The sequence below is a fragment of the Taurulus bubalis genome (assembly GCF_910589615.1).
Source record: "Taurulus bubalis genome assembly, chromosome: 2".
Taxonomy (NCBI): domain Eukaryota; kingdom Metazoa; phylum Chordata; class Actinopteri; order Perciformes; family Cottidae; genus Taurulus; species Taurulus bubalis.
Window position 1 is genome coordinate 10,839,450 of NC_136590.1, and position 26,311 is coordinate 10,865,760.

General features: G+C 39.1%; 1 protein-coding gene across 1 annotated transcript in view; it reads left to right on the forward strand.

Annotated features, from left to right (window-relative positions):
- Positions 1-2,972: 2,972 nt before the first annotated feature.
- The window catches only part of LOC306754192 (zinc finger protein 385C-like), a gene marked incomplete at both ends in the record, with an annotated part of 36,560 nt that continues 13,221 nt past the window's right edge, over positions 2,973-26,311 (forward strand). Inside the window, one exon of the mRNA XM_079238116.1 lies at positions 2,973-3,246. Coding sequence (XP_079094242.1) covers positions 2,973-3,246 — 274 coding nt within the window. The remainder of the gene's footprint in view (positions 3,247-26,311) is intronic.

Here is a 26,311-nt window from a genome sequence, read left to right on the forward strand (position 1 = left end):
GGTCAGCAGTACATGGAGAAGCAATTACAACCTTTGCATAAATATTTTGGGCCTTGTCTTTCAGCCAGACAGGCTGATGAGTGCTGGTATTTAAAGAGCTGCTGAGGCCAAATAGCTTCACTATTAACTGGACAGCACAACAGATACTGAGTTAAGAGATAAAGCTGCTGGCTTTTAAACAAAGTGGTTCCTTCAGATCCTACTGCCAGCTCGCTGGGATTTATCTCCAACCACAGGGCCGGTGTACTGAGCTCTTTATCCTGCATGGATGATAAAACCAGTAAGTAACTCATACCGCTTTACTGTTCGTCAAAAAAGATGCTCTGCAAGCAATTATGATTCCCATAAGATATTGCAGTGGATTGCAAAACTCATTTTTAAGGGACATGATGTGTCATTTTTTGTTTATATTTTGCTGTTCGGACTTAATTATTTGTCTCACCTGTGCAGAATGGAATTTTGTCTTTCTTTTTTATAAACATAACTTTTTTATAAATCGAATGCCGAACATTTGTTTCAGAAAGTTCATGAACAGTAATGACAACAATGCCTGTTACACACACTCACTTTAAAGGATCAAATGTAGGCCTGTTAAGATTAAGTTTTATTTATTGATATAATTTCAACGCTGACAAAAGTTAACAATTTAAAAGTCACACCTGCCCTCTACAAGGTGTTAGGTCTGCTTTAAAAATACTAATTCATTATTGATGGACCTAAAGCAACAGCTACAGCACAGTATAGTGTCTATCTTGCTTTCAGCTTCATCATAGATGTGCCGGAAAGCTAACCTGCAGTTTAATATAAATGACACTTTATCTTTAGTAATAGTTGGAATTTATTAATATAAAATATACCTTTTATCCTTTTCAAATGGGACTTGATGTAATGCACTATTCTGTGTTAAAAAAAATTCTATGAAAAAACATGACACTGAATCCGTGTTAAGATCAACTTTTAAAGGCATACTTTACGCACCAAATGACAATTTGTATATCAGTCCCTCACCACTTTTTACCTTAAATTCTTGAAGAAAAACTTTGTTTTTGTCGCATGCCCCCACTGTGAATACGGCCGTGGTGAAGGGTGTTCGCTCCATAGCGGAGGACTGAGCAGTTTCCATCGGCCCACTCAGGTGCCAGACAGGCAGAGAAGCTCTGGCTGTGTTACAACGTGCCAACAGAAACCAGCAGCTGCTGGCCGGCTTGTTGTTTTGTAACGGAGCCGTCAGGTGCCAACTCGACTGTAGCTGACCACATAAAGATGACGAGTGAGAGGAGCAGCTCAGGTGGCTCCAAGTGTGATGGAGGGTTTACACATAGAATAGTGGCGTTAATGTGCCGTGTTGCAAAACACATGAAAACATTTGTGTCCCCAGAATTGACAGGAAAGCCTCAAAGACGACAAAACTGACTTCTGGTAGTTCTACCCTCCATTTCAGCCGAGGGACCGTTTTCGATGCAAACCACCTTAAAGTGAGTTAACCGGCCCACACCTCCCTCTGACTGACCCTGTCCATACTGTTCTGTGATGGCAGACCATTTACCGACAAAAGACTTTGGATCCAGGAGCTAAAGTCTGAGTTCTTATCCAGCAGCTGTCTGGCAGACAGCCAGAGAGTAAAATCATATTTCTGTTTCTATTTCTTGTTTGGGCAGGGAAATGATCATGAATCGTGGTATTTAAAAAAGAAATAAGGAAGAAAGGAAAACAATCACATACTTGCATGTGTTGCTACGTGGTGATCAATCAAATCAAAAAGTACTGATCCAGTTAAGATTGGTTACTCAGTCAGTTGATCAACCTAAAAATAAAATTCCCGTTCTGGACATTTGAATGGCCAAAAAAAAGCAATTCAAAGACATCGATTTGGGATTGAAAATCTGAATTTTCCCAATTCTGTTACTAGCAAATGTAATCCAGTCTGCATTACATCTCCTCTAAAACATAATTGCTGGTCTGTATTACAGCAGTGGCACATTAACATATATTTGTTTGTTTTTTTACACCTAGACACTCTCTCATGTCCCTGTCCTCTGCGAGGCTGTAGTAACATAATTGAAATACTCATGGAGATGGGCTACAGCTTTGAAGTCTATGCTGCTGGTCGGAGGCTGATGAATTCCAGCGAACACATTTCCCTTTCCACTTTCATCTTTCCAACAGTCAAATTGAATTTTCAGAACGGCAAAGATTTTCACTCGTGGAGGCTCCTTATTGGTGGGGGGCTGCATTTAGCGAGGCGGAGGATAAAATGTCCAGCTGCATGAGGACTTAACTGATGCCATTATCATGTGAACCGCACCAAACAAAGAACCCAGCTAGACTTTGGGGGACATTTCCACATGCTCAGCAGAGCTCGCATTATAGCTGCAGATTGATTTATGCTGTCAGTTTGCCGCAATCACTCAGCCATTACAGGTATTAAGGCTATGTGGTCGCACAACGAAACATGTCGCTTTGTGTACCCCGAAAATTGGCTTTTATTATCTGATAAATAAAAAGAAGCTGCAACAAGAGACTTATCTACAGACTGTAGTCTCTGTTGTAATGCTGTGATGGGTGATAGACATAGGCCATTATTTTCAGCGGATGCATGTTTTCGGGCTGGGTTATTCTAGAAAAGACGTGGTATACTATCCTCTTAATTTGAGCTCTTTAATAGAACAACATAGAAGTTTGTGGATACATCCAAGAGATGAGCATCTTTTGTCTGCCTTAGAAATCACTCTGTTTGGTACAATGACATATCAAGCACTATAATGGTGGTGCACATACTGCAGTTTGAATCACACTAAAGAAAAAGACCAAGACTACTCTGCTCTGAATGGAGCCATGCTGCTCTGTTGCCCCCCTGTGGATCCTTTAGCAACATGCATTTTGAAGAAATGTCTCATATGGGAAACTGTATTGTTTCTATATCACATGAATCGCTAACACTTGGCAAATGGCCTTTTTTACTTTCTCCAGATATGAAGCGTCCAAAGAGCCCCGACTCGCCGGACAGCAGCCGTCCTCCCAAGAGTCAGGAAGGACACGAGGAAAACATAGAAGAGGAAGATGAGGAGGAGAGGAAGGTGGCAGCGGTGCACAGGGCCAAACGTGAGCGGCGTCAAGGCAGCAGCAGTGCCACTATGTGCCGGGTGTGCCACATACAGCTGAATTCTAACGCCCAGGCCCAGATCCACTACAGAGGGAAGACACACCAGAGGAGGCTGCGCCGACTGGCAAAGGTCATCAGCACAGGTAAGGATGCACTGATGCTATTGTCTCTCTACTCATTTCATCTACCTGTGCAAAAGTTGATTTTCCTGCTGATTCACTGTAGATTATGATAATTATTTAGTTTAAGATTAAGTCTGGCCCTCAAAAGATACACTTTATTATTTTGGTTTGTAAATGTATGTAGGATAGAGCTGTCGGGTGCTTCTTTTTTATTCATTTTTATTTTGCACAATTCAAACAATAAAAAAAAATAATAATAATAAACATAACAAAGATAAATTAATACCACAGTGCAGGAAGAGGCAAAAAGCCAACTGGGTTTATTTGAAACCTCCACCTATATAATATTTAAAATTTTACAAAATTACAAACATAAAATGAAATAAGCATAAAACAGACAATCAAAGAAAGCTATATCTTCTATATCTTCTGCTATATTGGGCCTTATGCGATCTGTTCTTCATGTAAACTGTCACACAGGTGACTGTCTGTTTCTCCTCTACCTGACCACGGCAAAACACCACTCACCATGGGATTGTTTATTTCTGTTATTTACCTAATTTATGTGAACTTGTTTTAGCTCAGCTCAGTGTGAGAATTTCTTGCGGTCATCTATGGTGCATGGTGTTTCACCGCGGATCACACACACCACGCCGGAGAGCCAACGACAACCACATCCACCACGCCACTGCAGGTGGCAACATTAGCCCTGCGAGCAAAAAGCCCAAAAGAGAAATGTATTAATGTGATCCTCGCAAAGGATGGACAGACATAAACAACGTAACACATGTAGCACAGGTGCACCGAAGCAACACTAAAGGACACTTTTTAAAGGGGAGTGAAATTCCTTCAAGACAGCAACAATGCTCAAAAGATTGATTTCATATGGGCCTGGCCCGGCCCTAAATTAAATATGAAATCAATCTTACGTATGAAGAAAGTCAAAATTGATATTTGTAGAGTTTGATGCTTTCGCAAAACAATTTATACAAAGAGATTTTTTATAAATAGTCATCCGTAATGTGGATGTAATGACTAAGTGGGTGAAGGCAAATACTAGAACAGCTAAGAGTCTGGTATGTTTAGAAAAGTATATCACTTTCCTGTATGCAGCCTTTAAATCCAGGAACACTGAAGCCATATTATAATATTGCAATATCCTAAATCTAAGGCAATATCTAGTCTCATGCCATGATATCGATGTGATAAATATATTTTGCCCAACCCTCCTTTCAGGTACTTGAAGTGTGCACTGTGCAGCAAGAAAATAGAAGTATCGGACTGGGACACGGTATCGGCGGATACTTCGCTCGGGGCCAGAAAAAACGTTATTGGGACACTGCAACTTACAACCTCAAAAACACACGTACAGTTGTATTGATATTTTCTGACAATGTCAATTAACATTTAACATTATTATCTCCCCGCCCATTATTTTTTTAACCACATCAAACTTTCTTAAGATCAGTGGATGGAGGTTTCTCAGCTGGCATTGAAATAGATCTGTTGACATGCAAGCTCAGTAACTGTCATGTTTTATCCACTTTGATGCTGATGAAGAAGATTGTGTGACACAGTTGAAAGCTCTAGAAAAGGCAAACTAAGAGGAACATTTCTTACTTAGCTCTGTGGTTAATTTTTGAGGCTGTAGCTTGCAATATAGTTTATTCTGTACTTCAAAAGTGAATCATATTAAGATGGCGATCAAATGAGAATAAGTGTGAGCTTTAGCAGACAATCACCATTTTAATTGACATTTCAAGGCAAATTAAAACGACTTACAGAGACACAAAGAGGCCAAGAACTCTCAAGTGAATGGGCTTTTCGACATTTTGAAAACCACTGGTGTAACTAATAACATTAATAATGGCTCCATTATATTGAAGCGTCCCAGTAAGCCATGCCAGGGCGACATCATGTGCAATACCAGAGCCCTGCTGCAGAATCTAAATGGAACAGAGCCACGTTATTAATTACACCTTTTCGCTTTTCATGCGTTAAAATGTCTGCTTTCAAGGGTGTCAAATGTCCGGGCTTGAATCTCAAATATTGTGATGTTTTGTAATGAAACAGCTGCACCAGTTATTGCTAGAGAAGAACAACATTGACCAACATTGTCTGAAAGGCTCATAAACTGCCTCAAAATGACCACAGTTGTATCAACAGCTCTTGCAGTCTGAACAAAACAGAACATTATGAACTTCTCCAAATTGCTATTTACTGCAGGGCTGCTGTATTGTCAATTGTTCTGTTATTTTGTCATCCGGAGTGTTTTAATCATATTTCCCTCCTTAATCATATTTCCCTGTTTACAAGTGCTAGAAAAATGCTTCTTGGTGCTGGAGTTTGATATGAAGTGCAGGTACTGTGTCTGGTTTTCACACTGTTATCTGCTCCATAGACAGACAGGTTTGTGCAACATAAAAAAAAGCAAAAATATATGATGTGGAGCCACCCCAACCTGTCAGAAAAGCTTAGCTTCTCCTTAGCACTGACTGTGCAAGTTGTGCTGTATAGTTTAACATGTAATAGTCGTTCAGCAGACTCGGGAACTGTACCCTGATACCTAACACACCTTGTTTAGTCAGAGAGTATACTAAAAGTCTGAAATAAATAAACACCTCACTCACGATCTTGTAATTGTTCACATTTGCAAATCATGAGGAGCTGTTATGCATTCAGTGTATTTACTATTCCAGAAGAGCCCCTCGCCATTTCCAAGCACACCTGTTTTGATGACGAGGGGCCATTAATCACCTTCCCTCACCACCACCTTTGTCACTCTGCCACAGTGACCCGCTTGATCAGTCAACACAAAAAAAGCACCAAAAAAAGCCTCTAATGAACAACTGGCCGATAAGATGGCACTTTTTAATGTTGATTTATGAGGCTGTCTTTCTCTGTTGGCTTACCACACATATTTAGCAGTTTCAATCACAGGGCATGAAATTAATATGATATCCATTGTTTAATTTCTCCCTCACTTCAACCTCATTTTGTTACCATCAGAATGGTATTGACTATTTCTGTGTCAGATAATATTGCCTTTGCAGATCATCATTCATACTTAAAAGTGTGAGACTGATCCAGAGCACGAGACAATTTTGGCCTGTATTTATCTACCTTGTATTTTTGACTTTCTAGGGTCTTTGGTGCTTAAAGAGGCTTTTCTGTGAATGTTAACTTATGTTTTAGCAAGTGAATAAAAATGACTGGTGACTCTATGGTGGTAGTATGTGCTGCAGGGCAACCACAGAAGTTAGCACTGCACTGGTTGTTTCGACAAAAAAGTTTGTCATACGTACACATTTTGTTCCGCAAGATAATCATCGCAACTGAGCACCACTTTCAGGATTTTTGTGTGAATGCAATCAACAGAAGTATAAGGCTCATGTTAGGCTAGAAACGAACTACACCACAATGAAATGGGAGCCGGTAAACACACTGCGGCTGTAAAAGCGGAGTCGTTGGCGTGATGACATTTTTGTAGCAACCACCTATAGACACTTAAAAGCTTCAATTCTACTGGTATGTTTTGTATTGTAGAACCAACCGTTAAAATATCCTATGCTTGTGTTAACCACAGACCTTATTTTCGACATCTTATCAAAATCCCCTTCAAAAAACCCATTGACTTAAAATAAGGAAACCTGAAGTGCAAAAACTAATTTCCGGCTTTTAGGACCTATTCCTGCAGCACTCTATAGTGCACTTATTACCAGTTTTGGACACAGCCAAGACTTTCAGTGCCAGGGGAATTATCCATTCCAAATTGGGTAAAAATGTGAAAAACCAAAGCTATCCATCAGTTATGATGAAGACATATTATTTATCATTGGAAACATCTTCTAGTAATAAACCAGAAGAAAAACCATCGGCAGAAAGAACAGAGTGGTGCCATACTATAGGTGGTTTATGTATTGTATATGCATAAGGCAATCTCAAGTCTGCTAACCCTAACATGGTCCACAACAGAAATGTTACTCTGTCTCTGAGAATCAGATTTAGGTCATACTCCAATTTACAAAAATCTGGATTTTTATATCCACATGACATCACCATGCAGGCGACATGCAGCAGTGGTTTCCTCTGTGATGATAGACTTGACACAATGTATTTATCATTATTACTCATAGTCCTTCAGAAGGAATAAAGTTAATAAAACGAATGGTGGTTGACTGTCATTGGACTTCCTGCGAACTGCTATTAAAATATATTCTCGTTCGCTCGTTTGTGGCCGCAGATCGGATCTCACTGTATTTTATATATTTTTTATTCTGCATAAGGACCGTTTTAAGCACTTTATTTGTCACTTTTCTCTTGTACAGTAAACACAATGTATACTCAAAACCTGCATAATTTATGGAATTGGGTCACAGCTTATGTCTGTTTGTGGGTAGCTGTTGCCCATCATTTAGACTGCATTGGCATATTTATTTGACTGAAGAGATTTATTATCTGGAGAACCATACGAGTGTCACAACAATCTGAGAAAGTGTGAATGTGACCTCTATTCTGCTACAGTTTGCTGGCAACACAGCAGGGAGCTCTCAGATGTAAATGCTGCACTTACGGACTAATTTTTCTAAAATGGGGGGGAAGGGGTGTTTAAGAAATACTTCCCTACTATAAAAAAAAACACTTTGATATACAGAAACCTTTATGAAAAAAAGGACCTTTTTCTATTTTAGTGTAGGGCATAGCAAATATTATATGTTTATTGTTCATCATTGCATGCCTTTCATAATGCACACGGGTTGAGAGGTTAGACATCAATAGCATCAGCACCGACAGCGTTTAAACACCCAACATGCTGCAGGCCACACATGTCAGAGCTATCTCATCCAATAATTGATAGTTACGATGAGGCTCACTCACGGGCAGCTTGTGTGGGCCCTCAGGGTGAAGGGCCTCTCGTTTTCTCACATGGGGCACAGTGATTTCACACCGGCAATGTTTGAACTGGTTAAATGAACCCTAGAGTGTTTAACCCCTTTTGTTTGGGTTGTTGTGAAATTGACAATACCACAGTCAAACAGCTGCCGGTCCTAAAAATAGCCGTGAAATGGTTTTATGTGGAGCGAAAATGCAACTAGACCGTAGACAGAAAAATAGCCTGTGAATTCTCCTTTTAAAGACAGACTGCCTAATTTATTGATATGTCCTGTACTCTTTCATCATATTTGAAGCTGCAACATATGCATTTTTTTATATTATTATTATATATACATATATTATAATAATAATAATATTTTAAAAAATGGATTATCCTGGAGTCCAAAATTTTCTAACAATTTAAAAAAAAAAAAAAATTCTATCGATAGAGTAAGCGATAAAATACTAATGATTTAAGTATTTTTTGTTTCTTGAAAAATATTTGTCTTTGCAAAAGCATAGCTAATACGTCACAATATATTAGATACCTGTAATAATTATTTCTAACATATCTGGAGAGCTACAGTATGAATTGTAAATATGTGTTTACTCACACATATACACACATATGGTATTTTGTTAAGCGCTGGCTGTTATCAATGGACCGATAAAAACCTTAAAGGGATAGTTCACCCAAACATCTAAAATACATATTTCCTTACCTGTAGTGCTATTCATCAATCAAGATTGTTTTGGTGTGAGTTGCCGAGCTTTTGGATATATGTAGAGATACGTAGAGATGTCCGCTTTCTCTTGAATATAATGGGACGATCGATAAGATAATCTATCCATATAAATGCAAAATAAAGACAATACACAGACCTTGTTGTAAGCAGTTTCATATAGGAATTATGGTTGAAAGAAAGTCGTTTTGATACCTCCAAAACTAGGCAACTCGCACCAAAACAATCTAGTTTGATAAATAGCACTATGTAAGAGAAGAAACATGTATTTTAAGATAGAGTAAAAGTCCCTTTAAGATTTTATACCTAAACAACAAAGCCTCCAGTAGGATTTGTGTTTATATATTGAACTCTCAGCATCCAATTAATGTGGTAGCTGATATATCATTTTGTAAAAACAACATAACTCGTTACTGCATTCAACAACGGTTTGCCGAAACAAAATGGCAGCCAGGCATATCTTTTGTTAAACCTTGATAATAAATAGGAATATTGCTACACGCAAATGGCATGTTTTAAACAATATCTCACAAGACATGTTCTCTGTGTTGCTTGTTTCAAAGTAGAGAGACGAAAAGGAGGATGAGCCAAGTCAATTAAGTTGACTGTTAGTATAATTCAGTCTGTGCTGCGATGAAACCAGCCTAATAATACCCATCCCATCCCCACAGCTGAACTAGCATTCCCTTTATTCGGTCGCATGAAGTGATTGCTGAAATGAAAAGCGATTTTAATAGGGTGCTTCTCACTGGGGGTTTTTTGAAAAGAGAACGGACCAGAGCAGTTTCCCCTTCCTGCACTCAACACTAAGCTGCTGAACCACTGTGGAGTAGTTTCAGTCCAGAAGTTATGGTGTCCAACTTTTCAGGATGATGTTTGTTTTTTGTGTGATGCATATAAACTCACGTGAAAGTGACTTATCTCAAATGTTTTATTGTGCCCCAGATGTTAAGTGCTTTTAAAGGTAAATGTGCTTAATTCAGCGTCATCTATAGATAATAGCCCCTTTCAGACATGCATACCTTTATGTTAATCTGAAGGCAATCTTGTTGGTTTAAAAAAAAGAACACAAACATTTTCCCTTAATTTCTGCGTTTATCTGAATGTCACGCCGACATCTCCTAAAGATAGCACTCCTCCCCATGATTGGTGCTGTTTTATGAGGGAATGTATGTTGCCTTGGAGGAGGTACAACCTTAGAGGTTTAAGTCAGGCAAAAATAAAGGTTCTTGTACGCAGTTAACACCACATCTATGACTGTAACATAATTTCCAGCAAGCTTAACCTGCAAGATGTGCACTGATATGTATCTTTGGCTATTTTTAGGAGTATATATACGCGCTGTGCACGCACCACTACGTTTCAGCGTAATCTAATGTGACTGTACTTTTTTTCTTCTTTTTTTTTCTTCAAATTTAGTGTGTTCAAACACACACATCCTAAATCAAACCTGAACATGATGTTCGTGAGAGAGGTGACCTGCAGCATTTCCTGCACCCTTTATAACAACCGTCCCACATACAGTAAATACATGTCTGCAGCCACACACAGAAACGCACATTCATGCTGAAACACACTGTGTGAGCTTTGAAATAGGACATTTATCAGCTGGAGTCGTGTGCTGCTTGGCCTCATTTCTTGCAGCAAAGTCTGCTTAACAAAAAGCAGCCATTTTTAAGACGTCACTTAATCTGTCATCAACGGCCATTCTGCACAGTCTGAAGGCCTGCAGGAGTGGAGCTGGATACGGAGAGACAGAATAACAGGGGGCTTGCCTGGCTCACCATTTTCTAGTTTTTTTGACTTAGCTGTTGCCATAGAAGGCATCAAAACCCTCAGGGACTGGCTGTGTCATGTACAGCTCAGTGAAAGTCTGAGAAATTACCCAGGGAGCTGTACCTGAACTCTAGACCCAAATAAAACATATAAAGTCAGAACATTTGAAAACTTTAATACAAATATGAGGAAGGCTAGAGTCATATTTGTAGTGAAATAATCGTTGTGTAGTTTGAAAACTATACGCATGTATGCAATGGGCTGCAAAACTGTTCAAATACAGTACAAAGGTTTTGGGAGGTGAATTAGATTGAGAGCAAAGAGGCTTTGAAAATCCTTTCCCTCTAAATTTCTGTCTCCCTTTACCAAGTTAGTGATTTCCATAAGTAACCTGGCACGTCAATCAAACGCACCTAAAGAGTTCATATAGGTGAATAAGATTATGCATAGTAAGTCCACAGCTAGATGAACGCATGCTGTGTGTAGCCGACATGCAATCGCTCTGCTCAAGGCCGTCTCCCTGCACAATCATTTGAATGCAGCAGGCTGAAGTCAAGTGTATAACTGTCAGGATTCGTCAGTGTTGTGCTTCCACACCACATTTATTCAAGTGGACAAGGAGCCAGCAAGGAGCACACAGGGCAGACACAAGCAGCGCGTGTGTGTGTGTGCCTATGTGTATGTTGACAACACTTGTATATGACATTTGGTTTCAGGGTACAGACTATGAGAATAATTGTGTTTATTTGAGGTGATTATAGTGACTGTGGAATGAATAACAATGCATCAAGGGCCTGACCTCCCCAGCGGTGCGTCCGTGTCTCTCTGTTGCCTTTACAAATATCCAACGACGTGCTTATGGAATGAGTCGAGTTCTCAGATGCACTGAAACTCTGCCTCTCCTCCTCTTCCGCAATTATAAGCAGAAAGCAGTGAATCTTAAGATTCATTTATTAATTTAGAGAGAAGAGAGAGAGAGAGAGAGAGAGAGAGAGGTGCATATTTAATCTTCATCTGCAAAGCAACTAGTTGGGATAGCTGTACAACTAAATTAAGTGGTGTAAAGTTGGAGCGGCTTCATACCGCACTTGTTCTTGTTTTGGTATAAATCCGGAGTTTTAGTCCTTTTGCTTTATCTTTTGATGTCTTTTATCTGTTTCATGTGATTTCTGTGTGTCTTGTGTATGTTGAAACTTTGTCTATGCTGCTATCTTGGCCAGGCTTCCGTTGGAAAAGAGATCATTGTATCTCAACGGGACCGACCTGGTAAAATAAAGGCTAGAAAGTACAGTATGTATTTGTTAAATGTAGTAAAGTAAGTATAATGTAGGAGTAACATTGCATTTAATACAGCCCATGAATGAATATACTTAATTTTTTTTCTCCAGTGCAGGCAAGACCATTGCTGTCATACTGCAAAGAGCCTTTGAAGATGAATAACACAAAAAAGAGCCCAGAATCAAACTCTGCTCTACAGTGTGTCAATACAGTAATCATCCAAAGATTAGTCTGGAAAATGAGCGAGCTATTAGATGAACAACAATCTCTCCCACCTGCTCATTAAAATAAACACTCTGCTAGAGTTGCACGCTGCTGATCTCAAATAGTTTGAAATTAGCGTTGAGTATGGAAAGAGCTGCACTATCAATATGTGAAGCGTCCATAATTTATAGTTGCGTAACTCGTTACAGAGCGATAACCCTCTTTTGCATGGAAGCACTGGAAGATTGACTTCTACTGATAATCTGTCTAAAAGATATAGATGCAAATGAGTTATGCCTTTCCATAAGAAATCAAATATATATTTTCATGGAATATACATATATTATCATCGATGGCAAATATAGATTATCCCAAAGACGTATCTGTAACAAGGTCCTGTTACTTCTGGGTTCCCCCCAGCACCAATGACAATAGCACACTTGAGATATCGTTGCAACTGTTTTTATTGTCATATGCAGACTGTGCCTCTGCTCCTTCCTCTCTCCTCCGTCCATCTTACGGCTTATGTAGTCAAGACACACAACACACAACGCACACACACACAATCAGCTCCAGCTAAGGCCAATTAGGTCTCATCCCGGCACCTGTTCCCTGAGTTGCTTCTCCCCTCTCCAGCTGAGCTAACCACGCCCCTGCCACCATAGTATCTTTCTTTCAATTGTATGAATGTGTGATTTGTGTGTTGCATGAGAGTAGTGAGATCTACATCACTGTACTTTAGACCATTAGATATACATGTGTGGTATTGTCCTCACAAGTAGCCTAACTGAACTTCAACCAACAAATGGACAATCACAGTTCCAGAATAATTAGCTAAATAAAATATCTCCAAACTAATAATAATGCTTCATTAGAGATTCATGCAGTTTCCCCAAAAGTTCTTGAAAGGTGTTAAGTGAGACCGTGGCTACGTTCATATTACAAACAAAGGTGGCCAAATCCGACATTCTTTTCTTTTGTGTGTCACGGATCTGATTGGATCTGTTTTATTTTCATCTGGGCCACTTTCATAAGTGGTCTTGAATCTGATCATTTCTCTGATCACTGGCTGTGCGACAGCTGTGAGAACGATCATATTGAAATTCATATGTTTCTCAGAGTTCATCTGCTAAATTCAGCATCACGCTTCACTCCGAGAACACCGATGTAAAATGTTTGCTACTGTTACACTTTGTGTTTCTCATCAAAATGCAACATTTCAGCCATATTAGCCACTCATGTGATCATCATCATCATCATCATCATCAGAAACGACATGTAAACATGTATAAAATGAGAAACTCTGGGGGTTCAAATGATATGACTAGCAGCAGAGGGTGAACCTTCACACCACAAAACTGAGGAACTGTGGAGAAAATAAAATATTACTCCACTGCTGAACCGTAATCCAGTGCTGTTTAATGATCCTGGTGATTATAAAATTTGCACTGAAGCGGTGGTGGAAAAAATAATGATTATGTGCTGCATGATTGACTCAGGTATTTTGATTGAACGCTCTGCACACTCAACCTATTGGAAATGTAAACAGGAGTGTAGAAATAATTCATTCTCATCAAATAAGAGCTTATTGCAGTCAATCCGCACAAAGACCAGACGACAGTGTCGGACGTAAACAAATAAGGTGTATCGTTTGAATGTGCACCGAAAGCCTTTCAATGTTTTAGCTTTGTGCCCATGATGTTGATAGATGCAGACTCTATCTGCTGAGGAGACTCGGGTCTTTTGGAGTGCACGACTCTGGTGGCATCAATAAACTGGTCAAGAAGGCCAGCAGTGTGCTGGGGTGTCCACTGGATGTGGTAGGAGACAGGAGGATGATGGTTAAGCTCTCACCCCTGATGAACAGCACCTCCCACCCCATGCAGGACACTGGCATCTCTGCACAGCTTCTTCAGCCACCGGCTGATTCATCCCCGGTGTGTGAAGGAGAGGTACCGCGAGTCCTTCCTTCCTGCTGCTGTCAGGCCACACAACCAGCTGAGCTCCACAAAAACACTTAAATCACTTCAATTGAATCATTGTCCAATAGAAATACACTGTGGAAAACAGTTCTGCCTGTATATACAATAATATTTGGTTATTGTAGATCCTTACTGTTTTTATTACTGTTCTACTGTTTATTATTTATATTGTCTTTAAAAAATATATGTTTTACTATGTGTCTTGTGTGCACTTTACCCCTTTGCTGCTGTAACCCTGCAAATGTCCCCACTGCAGGACTAACAAAGGATTATTGTATCTTAACTTTGGGGAGCAACGTAGCACAGCTGCATTTTAAGCATGGACTGTAAGCCTAATAGAAACAGATTGATAAATTATTATATTATTGTTGTCAAGTAATCGCAGGAAGGAAGTCACATTTGAATGTCCTAAAGGAAGCTTGCAGTCATGAACCCTGAATAGAAAATGGAGCTGGGAAGAAGAAGAAAAATAAATGGAAGAGAGGTTCATGTTGTTGATAGCCAGTCCCATGCCAGCTCTCTCGTGTGCGCTTTCTCTCTCTCTCTCTCCCTCTCTCTCTCTCTCTCTCTCTCTCTCTCTCTCTCTCTCTTACACACTCATGCACACAGTAGAATACACACTTGCTCTTCAGACTCTCATCATCACACTCTTAGCCTCTTTTTCCTCCTCCGCTGTGTTTTTCAGTCCGCCCTCCACCGTTTCTCTCCTCCGTCTCTTAAAGGGCAGCGTGATCAGCGGAGCGCGAGGCTTTTAATTGAAGCACATATGCGTGCGTTCTTTAGCTGCGGCAGTTTGGCTCACAGCCAAGATGTGTGGTTGACTGAGGGAGGAGCTCAACTCAGTTAGAGAATCAGAGTGGATAGGAAGATAGACAAAGACGGAGAAGGTTATCTGTGAGGAAGCACTTTTTTTTGTTTGTTTTTTGCTCAACTTCTCTGATGGGAGATTAACTGGCAGCAGGCGCCTAAATCAAATACAGAAGAAAGTGTCAAGCAGAGGAATCCCAAAACACGTGGAGATGGTGTTCGGTAAGACCATGTGTTTACTCTTACGTTATGTGTCAGTGCCACTTGTTTATGGAAATACAATAGTCTCAACGAGTAGCTGAGGTTGTATTTGTCTTGCGATGTGTTGTTTCTGTGCATCCATCTGCGTAAATGCATGCGAGAACTCCCCTGTCAACGTGTGATTTATAACAATGTGTTCCCATCGTTGCTCAAGGGCAGGCTCAGTCTCCTGCCTACCATCTGCCCTCTTTCAGTTCCTCTGCATCCAAAATGAGTTCCTCGCCTGTTTGTTTGTCTAATTGACCTCTTTTGATGAAGCCAAGTGTGGAGTTCAGATACAACACGGTGGCTCCCAGATGTGTCAAGTCATTTTAAAGCCACACAAGAGCCGCGTTGATATCACTGCGCAGATTGCTGGCAATTATGTCTTTGCCTCCCAAGGGAAATATGCCCAGATTAGCTCGCATAATTGGAACCTGTTAAAGATAAAGGCAATGTGGGGATTTAAAAAAAAATAAAAAATTCAGCTAAGGAGCAAAATGCTGTTTGCATTTAGGGTTTTATGAATTTAGAACTACTTTAACCCTTTTTTATTTACCAGCACACGTTACATATAGAGAGTCTCCAGTTGACCTCTATAAATGGATGTAAATGAAAGTGTAAGCAAGATTTCAATATGGATGTGTGGTATGAGCTGTGATGATTAATCAGCATCTATTTTGATAATCCATTCATTTCAGTCACTTTTCAAACCAGAGCACTTCTGCAGCATTTCTGCCTTTATCTGTTTTATATCACTTAAAATGGATTGTCTGGGTTGTTTGGACTGTTGATTGGACAAAACAAATTAAACATGTCACCCTGGCCTCTGGGGAGTTGGGATGGGCAGTTTTCAATTCTTAATAGAAAAAACAATTGAACAAGAAAATAATAAGCAGATTAAACTGGAATGAAATCAATATAGTTGCAGCTTTAGATAAAGGTTTGTATTTTTCATTTTAAATTAACACTTAGGCAAACGTTATTGTAGTCATTATATGATGAGGATGAGAAGTCATTTCTCATCTCCTAGAGTTAACATATGGAGCAGGTTTAAATTATGTGTAAACATTTGCATTGTGTGATATACTTCAGTGGCTTATGTACACATGGCGTCGTATGGGCCTGGATAAAAACTACTAAGAAGTGTCTGTGTGGCAGCTCTGGATGCTTTCTTCTTTAAATGGCAGATTAGAGAGATCAAAGGGAAACAGTTGGAGGGGAGATAACTGTAGAGTTTTGCCTGGTGGCCATGCTGCAGCTGTTCCCTCCCCCCATCCTCCACCCCTTGTCAAGAGCTGCGTTTGGAGGCTGCAGTGACAGCCTATGTATATACATCTTATTCTCTGTTCAGTTTATGCAAGAGATGTAATGACATGTAAAAAAAAACTACAATAACATGTATTTCTCAGCTTTGAGATTTATATTTTTCTATACTTCAACTGTTGTTTATAGTAGTAGACATAAAATGCTATGTAGCACAGAAGAAATTGCAATAGTGTAATAGCACATTACGAGATCTGTTTCCATGGACGATACCACATGACGTGTACACATGACACGGTGACTGGTTTGGGTAATTGCGTGTTCAGAGGTGCACAACACAATTGCACCACAATTGTAAAATAACTGCATCCAGTAAAAGTGCTACATGGTTGGTTCACGTCTGGCTATGGATCTTTGTAGGAAATGTTAATTTAGCTCTTTTCCAAAGCCTAATTTTCCTAATAGAAAACTTGAAACAGAGAACTAATATGATAAAGCTAACCCAGAAATACAACAAGACAATTAATGCGTAAACATTTGGTAGAAATAGGAAAACTATTTTACTAAAAATAGACTCAATAAAATAATCAGGACCGAACAATAAAACAGGTTAAAATGATAAAAACAATAATTTCCCATCCAAGATTTATAACATAAACAAATGCATTTATTATGACATTGTAAAAATAATTCATTCCAGTATTTGGGGCACAATGTCCCTTTTAGTTTTCAGTTGAGTCATCAGCACCCTGTTCCCCCTCCTGTTGCCCTCTATTGTCAACTAATGCTGCAAAATGTTAACTTGTTAGTTTAAATGAGAAATACAGTAAATGGGTTGTGATTACAATACATATATAATCATAATGTGTGACACAGGCTTGAGTTGTATCATCCAATATTTAGTCCCTTTAAAAGCTGGTCAAACTAAAGTCTAAACTTAACTCAAATCTTATTTGTGGTTGTGCAAAGCCCTCCTGTGCATTTTCATAATACAATGCATTATGCCATACACATACAACGTATTTATTATCAGAGGTTAAAAACACCTTTAAATTGAAACAAAAGATAGTTGTATGATCAGTCTTATCTTATTTGATTGCCCCTGAACGTATACACATTAATGTAAAAAAACTAGACTGTGTTGAATTGTCTGGATAATCATTATTATCATTATGAGTGATTTGGAAAAGGCTTTCTAGCCAAAAATATAGCATGGTTTATTAAAATATTGATATTATCATGTAAGAAACAACAGCCTTCCACAATATTGCAATTTTTTCTCTATGTATTTCATTTTTATTTATGCAGTCATTATGATTCAATATTACCTTATTTAACATAGTTTGATTGCTAGTTGTTAATTTCAAAGGCTGTAACACAATGTAAGGTAAAGTGATTCCAATATGTCTTAGTGCCATTTAAAAAATGTTACGCATATTTTGATTATCAGAATAATATTACGAATTATTTTGCTCAGGATAATCGTGACAAGAAATTGCCTACTACATGCCTACAACTTAAGCAAGTGTGATATTACGCTCTATCAAATGAACTATGAGATAACGGTGTTCTGTGGGGATGGAGAGAGAAAGAAAAAGCAAGTCCTTATTTTTGTTATAATATGAAGAAGATAGTTCATGAGTCAGTTTGGGTGGGACAATTAATTTTCCTGTTGGGGCTCAAATTCACTATCCAGCAGCGTTAATGACTCATTATTCTAATCGTATGGTAATGAGTATGGCACAGTATTGTTTTAATTGCAAAAGTGATGGTGCAGATTATCATAGAGAACACATTTAATTAGTCTACTGTACTCTGACTTGGTGCCTTGTGCTGTTTTAAAATGTATTTGTGCCACAACAGTATCTATAACACCTGACACCAGTGTCCGTGGAGCCAAGTTTGCAAGTCAAGTATAAATGAAGTATGATATGCCGACATTATTTGTGTCTGTTACAATAACACACGTCACACACACTGTCTGATTGTTGCAGAATCCAATGTAACAGAAACAAATTAGACAAAATCATTTTCTCATGTCACTATGTGGAAATAAAAATCCCTCCTACATACTGTTAAATCTCAAACAACCTTCGTAAAAGTAAGAGTTATATTTAGGTCAAAAGTTCAAAATAAAAAGGAATAAAAAACCCACCATAACACAATTACTCTCCTCATGTCATCTTTAGACATAACTAGGTTTCTGGTGTAGTTATGTCTCTTTTACAACACCCTTTCATGGTAAGGGAACAGAGTCTGCATCCAATTGTACATAGAGCATGTATATGCTGGATTTGCATTTGAACACATTATTATTAATTCCACAAATTCCTTTGGTACAGTATGCATACAATCTGAATGGATAAATGTGGCATCCTGTCTAATTTCGTTTCTGTTTAAACAAAACGTGCCTTCCTATACCTCAACCGTGCGAACAGAGACTGACAGCCCCAATCAGTCATTGTAGAGTGTTAATAGAGTGACTGAGTCTGACTGCTAATCACTGTGGGAGCTCAGACACACACACACACACACACACACACACACACACACACACACGCACACACACACACACACGCACACACACACACACACACACTTGTTTATGTCACTTAAGAGGACATTGCATTGATTTACATTCCCTATCTACGCTAAACCCCAACCCTAACCTTAATGTAAACCCAATCCAATCTATTGCAATGTGATTATCGTACATATACATACTTGTACTTTACATGCATCTTACTTCCCAAGTGGTTCATAATAATCAATATAGAGGTTATGCACGTGATCATCGCACCTCCATCTTGCTTTTACACTGAACACTTGAGTGGGACTCAAGCGGAACAATTTTTTTTCACTTGAGTTTTTTATGCACAGAAGACATTATTTTTGATTGGCATGATTACTAAGACTCTTTACATTTATGATTGATAATCGTAAAATCATATTCATCAAAATAAGATGAATTTTATCTTGAGAAAATGCTTAATTTTCTTATTTGGATCTGTACGTTTAAAAGGTGCATAATAGGAGATTGGGAGCATTTTGATTGTCTCTCAGCGGGAGTTAGCAACTTCTCTGCTCAGGTAGATATTAACACACTATATCTTTACATAACAAATATATTGTTGCTATATATTAATTATCTGAGTGTCTTATAGTGTTCCTTTAATATGAATGGGTGCACCTCTCACACTTGAATGATTCTGTATACAAGCTGTTTCTATAAAAAAATATTTTTTATCGAGTTTTGAAACATCAAAAGATGAAGATTTATGGAAGGAATTTCTCTTCAAAATCATATCAAACTTCTAGTTGTACATGTAGAAGCTTAGAGTTACTGACATCATGTATTTTTCCAAATGTGCCCTGGGAATGGAGCTGCATGCCAAGACCAACTACATTAAGTCATTTTAATGGTTTAGACACATGCCATGAATTTCTGTTATTTTTTGGATTTGCCAAAAGCTCATGCAGCCTCAAGATATCTGGTAACCAGGACTGTACCGTGATCTCAGCAGTATAGAGGCCATGTGGGACTGTCTGTTGCACACACGGAGAAGACACTGATTGGTTATTGTTCAGTATATTACAGATTAAATCAGATTATTAGAGAACAATACAGTCTGGTGGAGATGCAGAGAAGAAAATTAGGGTTGAGCAAACTGATTTAAACTTCTTCTTTTTTTAACTCTGTGTGACCCTAGGCCTGCTAATTACATTAGTTTGCCTAGTTTGGGTGTGGTGGTAGTATCAGCAGCAGCAAAAACAAGATTTTGCATTAGAAACACAGAAACACTCATAAATTAGCTGTTGTACAGTTTAGCAGCTCATAAAACAAGTTGATGGCGATGTGAAGAAACGGGTGTTCAGGCAGAAAGCAAAGCACATTTTCACCTTGCATCATCTGTGTACATTTGACCGCTGCACAGTTAATGGTCTGCCTCCTCGAGAATGCAGCTCTGTAAATAATTTACCTTTATACAGCAAATCAAAGAATAGGAACTGGCAAAAAAGTTTAAAAAACGTACTGAGCACCTTTTTGATGAAGTGCTCCCCAGCGCTTCTCTGCTAAAGAAAAAACGCTGGATGGACGCTCAGCCTATATCGTCTTTAGTGGTTGCTTGACGATCGATTGTTGCTGAAAAGCAACAATAATTAATAAATCATATTTGAGAACTATACAAAAACTGTATGTGCAGTTGTGTATGAGCTGTGAGACCCCCTCGCCAATAGTGCTGTATAGAGAGCAATATTTTAAGTCTTATCACAGTAGCAAGCATTGAACACACCACCACAAACCCTACAATCTGACATTGTAATAGTGTACATGGAGGGATCGTTTCTCGCCAATGTCGATCTAGAGGAGGATATTTTTCCACAACTTCTGGTCAGATTGTCATGAGATTTGGTATCCAAATTATTTGAGTGACATCCTGACCTTTTGTCTTGAACCAGAATTTGCTTGCTGTGGATATTTATGGTCCGTCGAGGATGACCATTTTTAGATTATATTTCTGGTGACCTTTTTTGTTCTAGTGTCACAATCATTGTGCACATTGCCATGAAATTTGCCATGAAATTTACTGAGCACATTCAAAATGTACTCTGTATTCTGTTTGTTTTTTACCTGACAAAGTCTAGTGTCATGTGTCAAATAAACGGATTTCCAGTTAAACTGCTAAACTAAACAGTCAGGCTAACTGGGATACAGCACTCAGTGTCAAAATGACAATTTGTTCTGTTAAAGCATTTTCTGTGTCACCACCATTGGGGAATGGACTCTCGAGTCCACTGGCACTGATTCTCCTTCAACGTCCTTCAAACAGGAGTTGTTAGCCTTTGGCTCTGCCGCAGTCTGAATCCCGCTGTCTATATACACTTTGAGGAGAAGTGCAATGGTTAGTCAAAAACGCTCCTTGGATATGTAACAACCAAGACTATTTCTAATTTTTGACATGCATGAAGTTGGCTTTCCAGTATATCTACTTCCTGCTGGTTACATGAACGGCTGCTGACAGAGGACATTTTCTTTTTCCTTGAGAATTAATCTCTCTTTGGAGTGGTGACAAACGATTGAGGTCAATTGTTACAGAAACTCTTAAATGGTTCAAATGTTGCACACACTTCAATTTAAGATACATGCAAGCGTGCACACACACAAGCAGTCACACTCACACACTCAAACTACACACTGTCAGCAAAATGCATTCACGTTTTGGTATTTGCTGAAATGCTGACTTGAGTAAAAATATTGAGCTTCCCAATCCGGTGACGTGCCTTGAAAATCAAGCAGAAAATGCAAAACCTCCTGAAATATGCAGCTGTTAGGAGACATGACATTGCCCAAAAATGTTGACTACAAAATCTAGTGCTCTCTATTAGGATTCCTGCAATACACTGTCAAGATGTGTGCATAATTAGATTAGCTGCAGCAAAGTATGGACGATTTAAGTGTTGATACTTTCAACCTTAACCTTTTTCTTAAGACGCGTGGTTTACCCATCATGATGCCGTGAGTAGGATTACATTTTTTACATTTCATGGAGTGAACAGAGGTGTCACACTTCTAAACTGCAATAGAAAATATGTTTCAAAGATCACTACATTTCAGCCACTGAAATACATAAACAAGTTGATTATTAAAAAGGTGTTTAACCCTGTGAAATGGGTCTTAAACATAAACGTGATGGTTATATCATGCTAAAACTCTGTGGCTAAAGTTAATGAGTCCTAGGAAAATAATTTGCTTACGTAATTCCCCCCCTGTGTTTTGAATGATGTTTTAAATTGTAGGATAGCATCCAAGACGGGCACTAATGTTACACATTGGATATGCAGTTGTGAACAGGGCTTTATTTTTACATAACTACTAGCCCTACAAACTCGTATGATAAGCTAACACACTGCCTTAACGCTACGTAATGGCCATATTTTCAAACCTCCAAACGAGGACCCTTAAGTATCCCACATGTTCATGTGCACACACACACACACACACACACACAAGCATTTTCATCATGATTGGAGATAATTATCGAAGCACGTAGTATATTCAAGCATGTAAAACGCCCCCTACTGAAATGCATACATATATTAGATGGCTGTCGCTGGCGTTTACCCTGCTGAAGTAGGTCGCAACAGTGCTACTTCTCAGTTGGAACCAGCACTTATGTTTGAGTATGTCTCAGTATGATTTTTCACATAAGACCGAAAAATATAGTGTGTGCATTATGCAGTATTTTTGCTGCCAGGTAAAGCTGGAGTTACAATTGGCGAGTTTTTGAGTACTCGAGGGTTCTCTCAGGTCGATGTGATATTTTGTCATCAGAGGATGTGTGTGTAGGCTCTGTGCAGACGTCCACATACAGGCAATCTGTTGTGACCCCCAGGAGCTGTCCAGACGTGTCTAGTGGCAGCGTCCGTGTAAGTGTCGGTTTGGTAGATTACCGTGGGAAAAACTGGTAAAACAGGTAAAAATTTTGAAAACTGGGTCATTTCAGTGTTATGCAGATATTTGTCAGGTTTTGAGACACCCAGCTTGAAACTGGGACGAACTGGGACCTCTGGTCAACGTACGCTAGGTTGCTTTCTAGGTATTAAGCTAGTTAGCCTGACATGCTAACAATTGCAGCTCATGTGAGAGCAGATAAACACAATTCTCTAAACTTTTGAAATGCCATATGTCGCTTTACTACAACCCCATGCATGTGCTGATGCTAGCCTGTATTCTTTATTGTATCCCTGATAAACATATTTTATCAGCAGGGATCCTGTGTTTTTCAGCCAAGCCGCTAATGCACGATCCTTAAATTTCACTCCACTAGGCAGGCAGCCAGTGAGGAGCAGCCAGACAGAAAGCTGCTAATTACTAAGTTCATGGGGCGGATAAAGCTGCAACAGACTTTAAATATCCATAAGTATGTGCAGCACATCTGCTGACTGCTGTTCAGCAGGTCTGATTAGACTGAGGCTTATCTCAATTCAAGCAGATGGTGGCAGTTTGTTTTATGTGTGCTTGATAAAGACGCGCAGACGTTATGGAAGGGCAGAGGGTCGGTAAAGGAAACAAAACAATCTGAGCTGCACTGATAGCACATTCACGCTCATTTCCCAGCAGATCGACGTTATCTCCTCATGTTTGTTTATCCTTTATGTCCACGGAATCTAAAAATGCATCACGTGCATTCAATTTGAATTTGGTGTTTACATGTTTTTCAAAACACAAAGTATTCTCAACATAAAGAAGATACGTAAATGGATGATAACAGTGAGAGTAACTCAAATCATGCATTACTAGAACATACTACCGGTAAGTATCTTACTTTCCTAATCTACCAGACAGAGCAGTTAGTGAATAGGCTAGAATTTGATGCCAGGATTAACATTATACTAAATATGATGGCCTGTGGAAAATATGTGGAAATAATGTAAATTAAAAAGTCCCACCAAGCAGACAGCCTCCCGTAAAGCTCTTGTTTATTATCGGATCTGCTGTTTGGTGCCAGCAGTCTGGATAGAAAGATTGTGGACGCATGATGAATTTTGATTATCGTTGTTTTTAGTTTAATTCTTCTGTGTGAACATTAAGCGCTGCTTGTGTCTTTTGCAGAGTAATCTCAATACCATGTGATTTTTCTTTGACCAGAGGACACTAGTCCCAGATTTCACCTTGAACAAATTCAATAGAAATGTGTGGACCCTGGGGTGAAAATGGGCCCACAGTGCTCCTGTAGAAAGTAGGCCAGATTACCGCGGGGAGCCTGATCTGGGCTGGACGGTGCCCTGCAGGTAGAACTTCTCAGGAAGCTGCTGGCTCTGCCAGCTGTGGCTGTGTGAGTTTAAATAGACAGTGACAGCCAGTAAGAGAATGTGCCTGTTGGTCGCCAGTCGTGGCCTAAATGTACTATGTCACAATAAAGATGATTTATTTAAAGACCACGCAGTGTAAGGCAGGGGCAGCATTTTAAGCCGTCATGGAAATTAGGCTTTCACTTCCACCGTATTGTTTCCAGTGGAGGGAGCTAAGCAGAGCTGTCAATGGCAGTTTTAATGGATGCTAATTCATCCTCCAGAGCTCATCATAAATGCCGAGCTCTCTCCCTGTTGTGTAAGCAATGAATGGCATCATCATTACTGCAGAAGCGCAGTGCGCTAACCACTTCTGTTTTATGACTCAGAAAAGCTGTGCGCTTCATGCTATTATGAAGTGGAAAACATACCATTCAATTTTCATCGTTTGACAATGTGTTATGCAGGCTTTAACAGCAAAACCCTGTCAGAAGCGGCAACACTTTTTAGCTTTTCAATTCCACGTTCCTCAGTGTTTAATCCTGCCTATTTGATTAAACCGTTTGTTATGACTGGGTGCTTTTCTGCAATAGAAAGATTACTGTTAGTTAAAGACAGTAGTGACCTGATGTAATGTGTCAAACCATCTCAGGAATGCCAATGAAAACAGCTCATTTGAAATGTACTCATCATAACAGTATATTCATATATTAACTATATTAAATATGTCCATTGATGTGTTTTCTGATGCTGTAATTGTAAGGATCCTAAATCTAGTATCAACAGTAAAACACAATATTCCAAGTGCCCAAAAATCCATGATGTCATATACAATAGACCCTCAATTTTATGGAGTATTAACAAGAGTTGTAAAATGTAGGAGCTCTTCAGTCAGTGGCAAATGTCAACCAGTTTAACGCAGATTGATAAAATTACACTATAGGCTAAGATTCAGAATTATGATCTATGTAACGATGCCTTGATGTCAGCACAAAAGGGAGGAAATACAAATCCCCCAAAACACATATTATATTTGACCTAATGTGAATTCAGTATTAACTCAACACATAATTTGACCATGAGCTGGGAACCTTAGAAAGAAAGAACAATTCCACTCTACTATAGTGGCTTTTTGTTACAATTAAATTGGTTTAGTTAAATAACTCTTTCCAGTGATTTTACGGGCCGACTGTAACTTGTATATTTTTGCTCAGGAGATGAAGTTAAAAATTACGTTACAAGGCATTACAAACAGATTTCCCTTGGTTTGGTTGATTACTAGTTTTATTTATTTAAATTTTGCAGTCATTCCTTCCACTCCCCCAAACTCACCCCAATGCTTGTATCAGGGCCGTTTAACACAATACAGCAATACAATATAGTAACATTCTAAGCAGGAAGACTCCTGAGGGAATAAAGAGAGTCCTAAAAGGTCACAGACCTGCGCGGTCAAAGTCTGAATCAAAGCTCTAATATAGTATGTACATCACCTGCTATAATGTGAAAAGGTATATGCATTTTCCTCCAGTTTTCGATCTGTATTTTGTCTAGCTCTAGATTAAGTTTACACCACAATGTCTCTGGTCTTTGCCACTACATTTTTTCCCATGAGTAAATCCCTCATGGGAGCTGCATAATTCATTAAACATATTGTATTGGTGATATTATAGCAAAACCTGTGAGATGCTTTCCCACATTAAATTCAGTGAAGTGAAGAAAACGCCCTTATTCCGTTGTTAATGTCACAAAGCACCAAACAGAGGAAGCTCATCAGGGGATGTGTTGGTAGGCGTCAGAAATGAGAGTGCCTCCAAACCGCCATGTTGGTTCAGGCTGAAGACTGGCTGAGCCAGATGATCCCGGGAAATGCATTTACCATGAAAGGAACCAAAGCCGCCTTTCCTCTGATGCTTTCGCTCTGATTTGCCGCTATGAAAGCGTCTCATCCCCCCTTTTTTCTATCCTTCATGAAAAGATGCCATTTCCTTCCCTCTGTGATTGCTGTGATGTTGAGTCACCCAGAGACTAATCCTGGAAATAATAGAGATTAAGCTTTTCCCCCAGTTTTTTTCAAGGTGCTATAATTTCTCCAGCTCATACTCTTTTATCCCTTCTCAATAC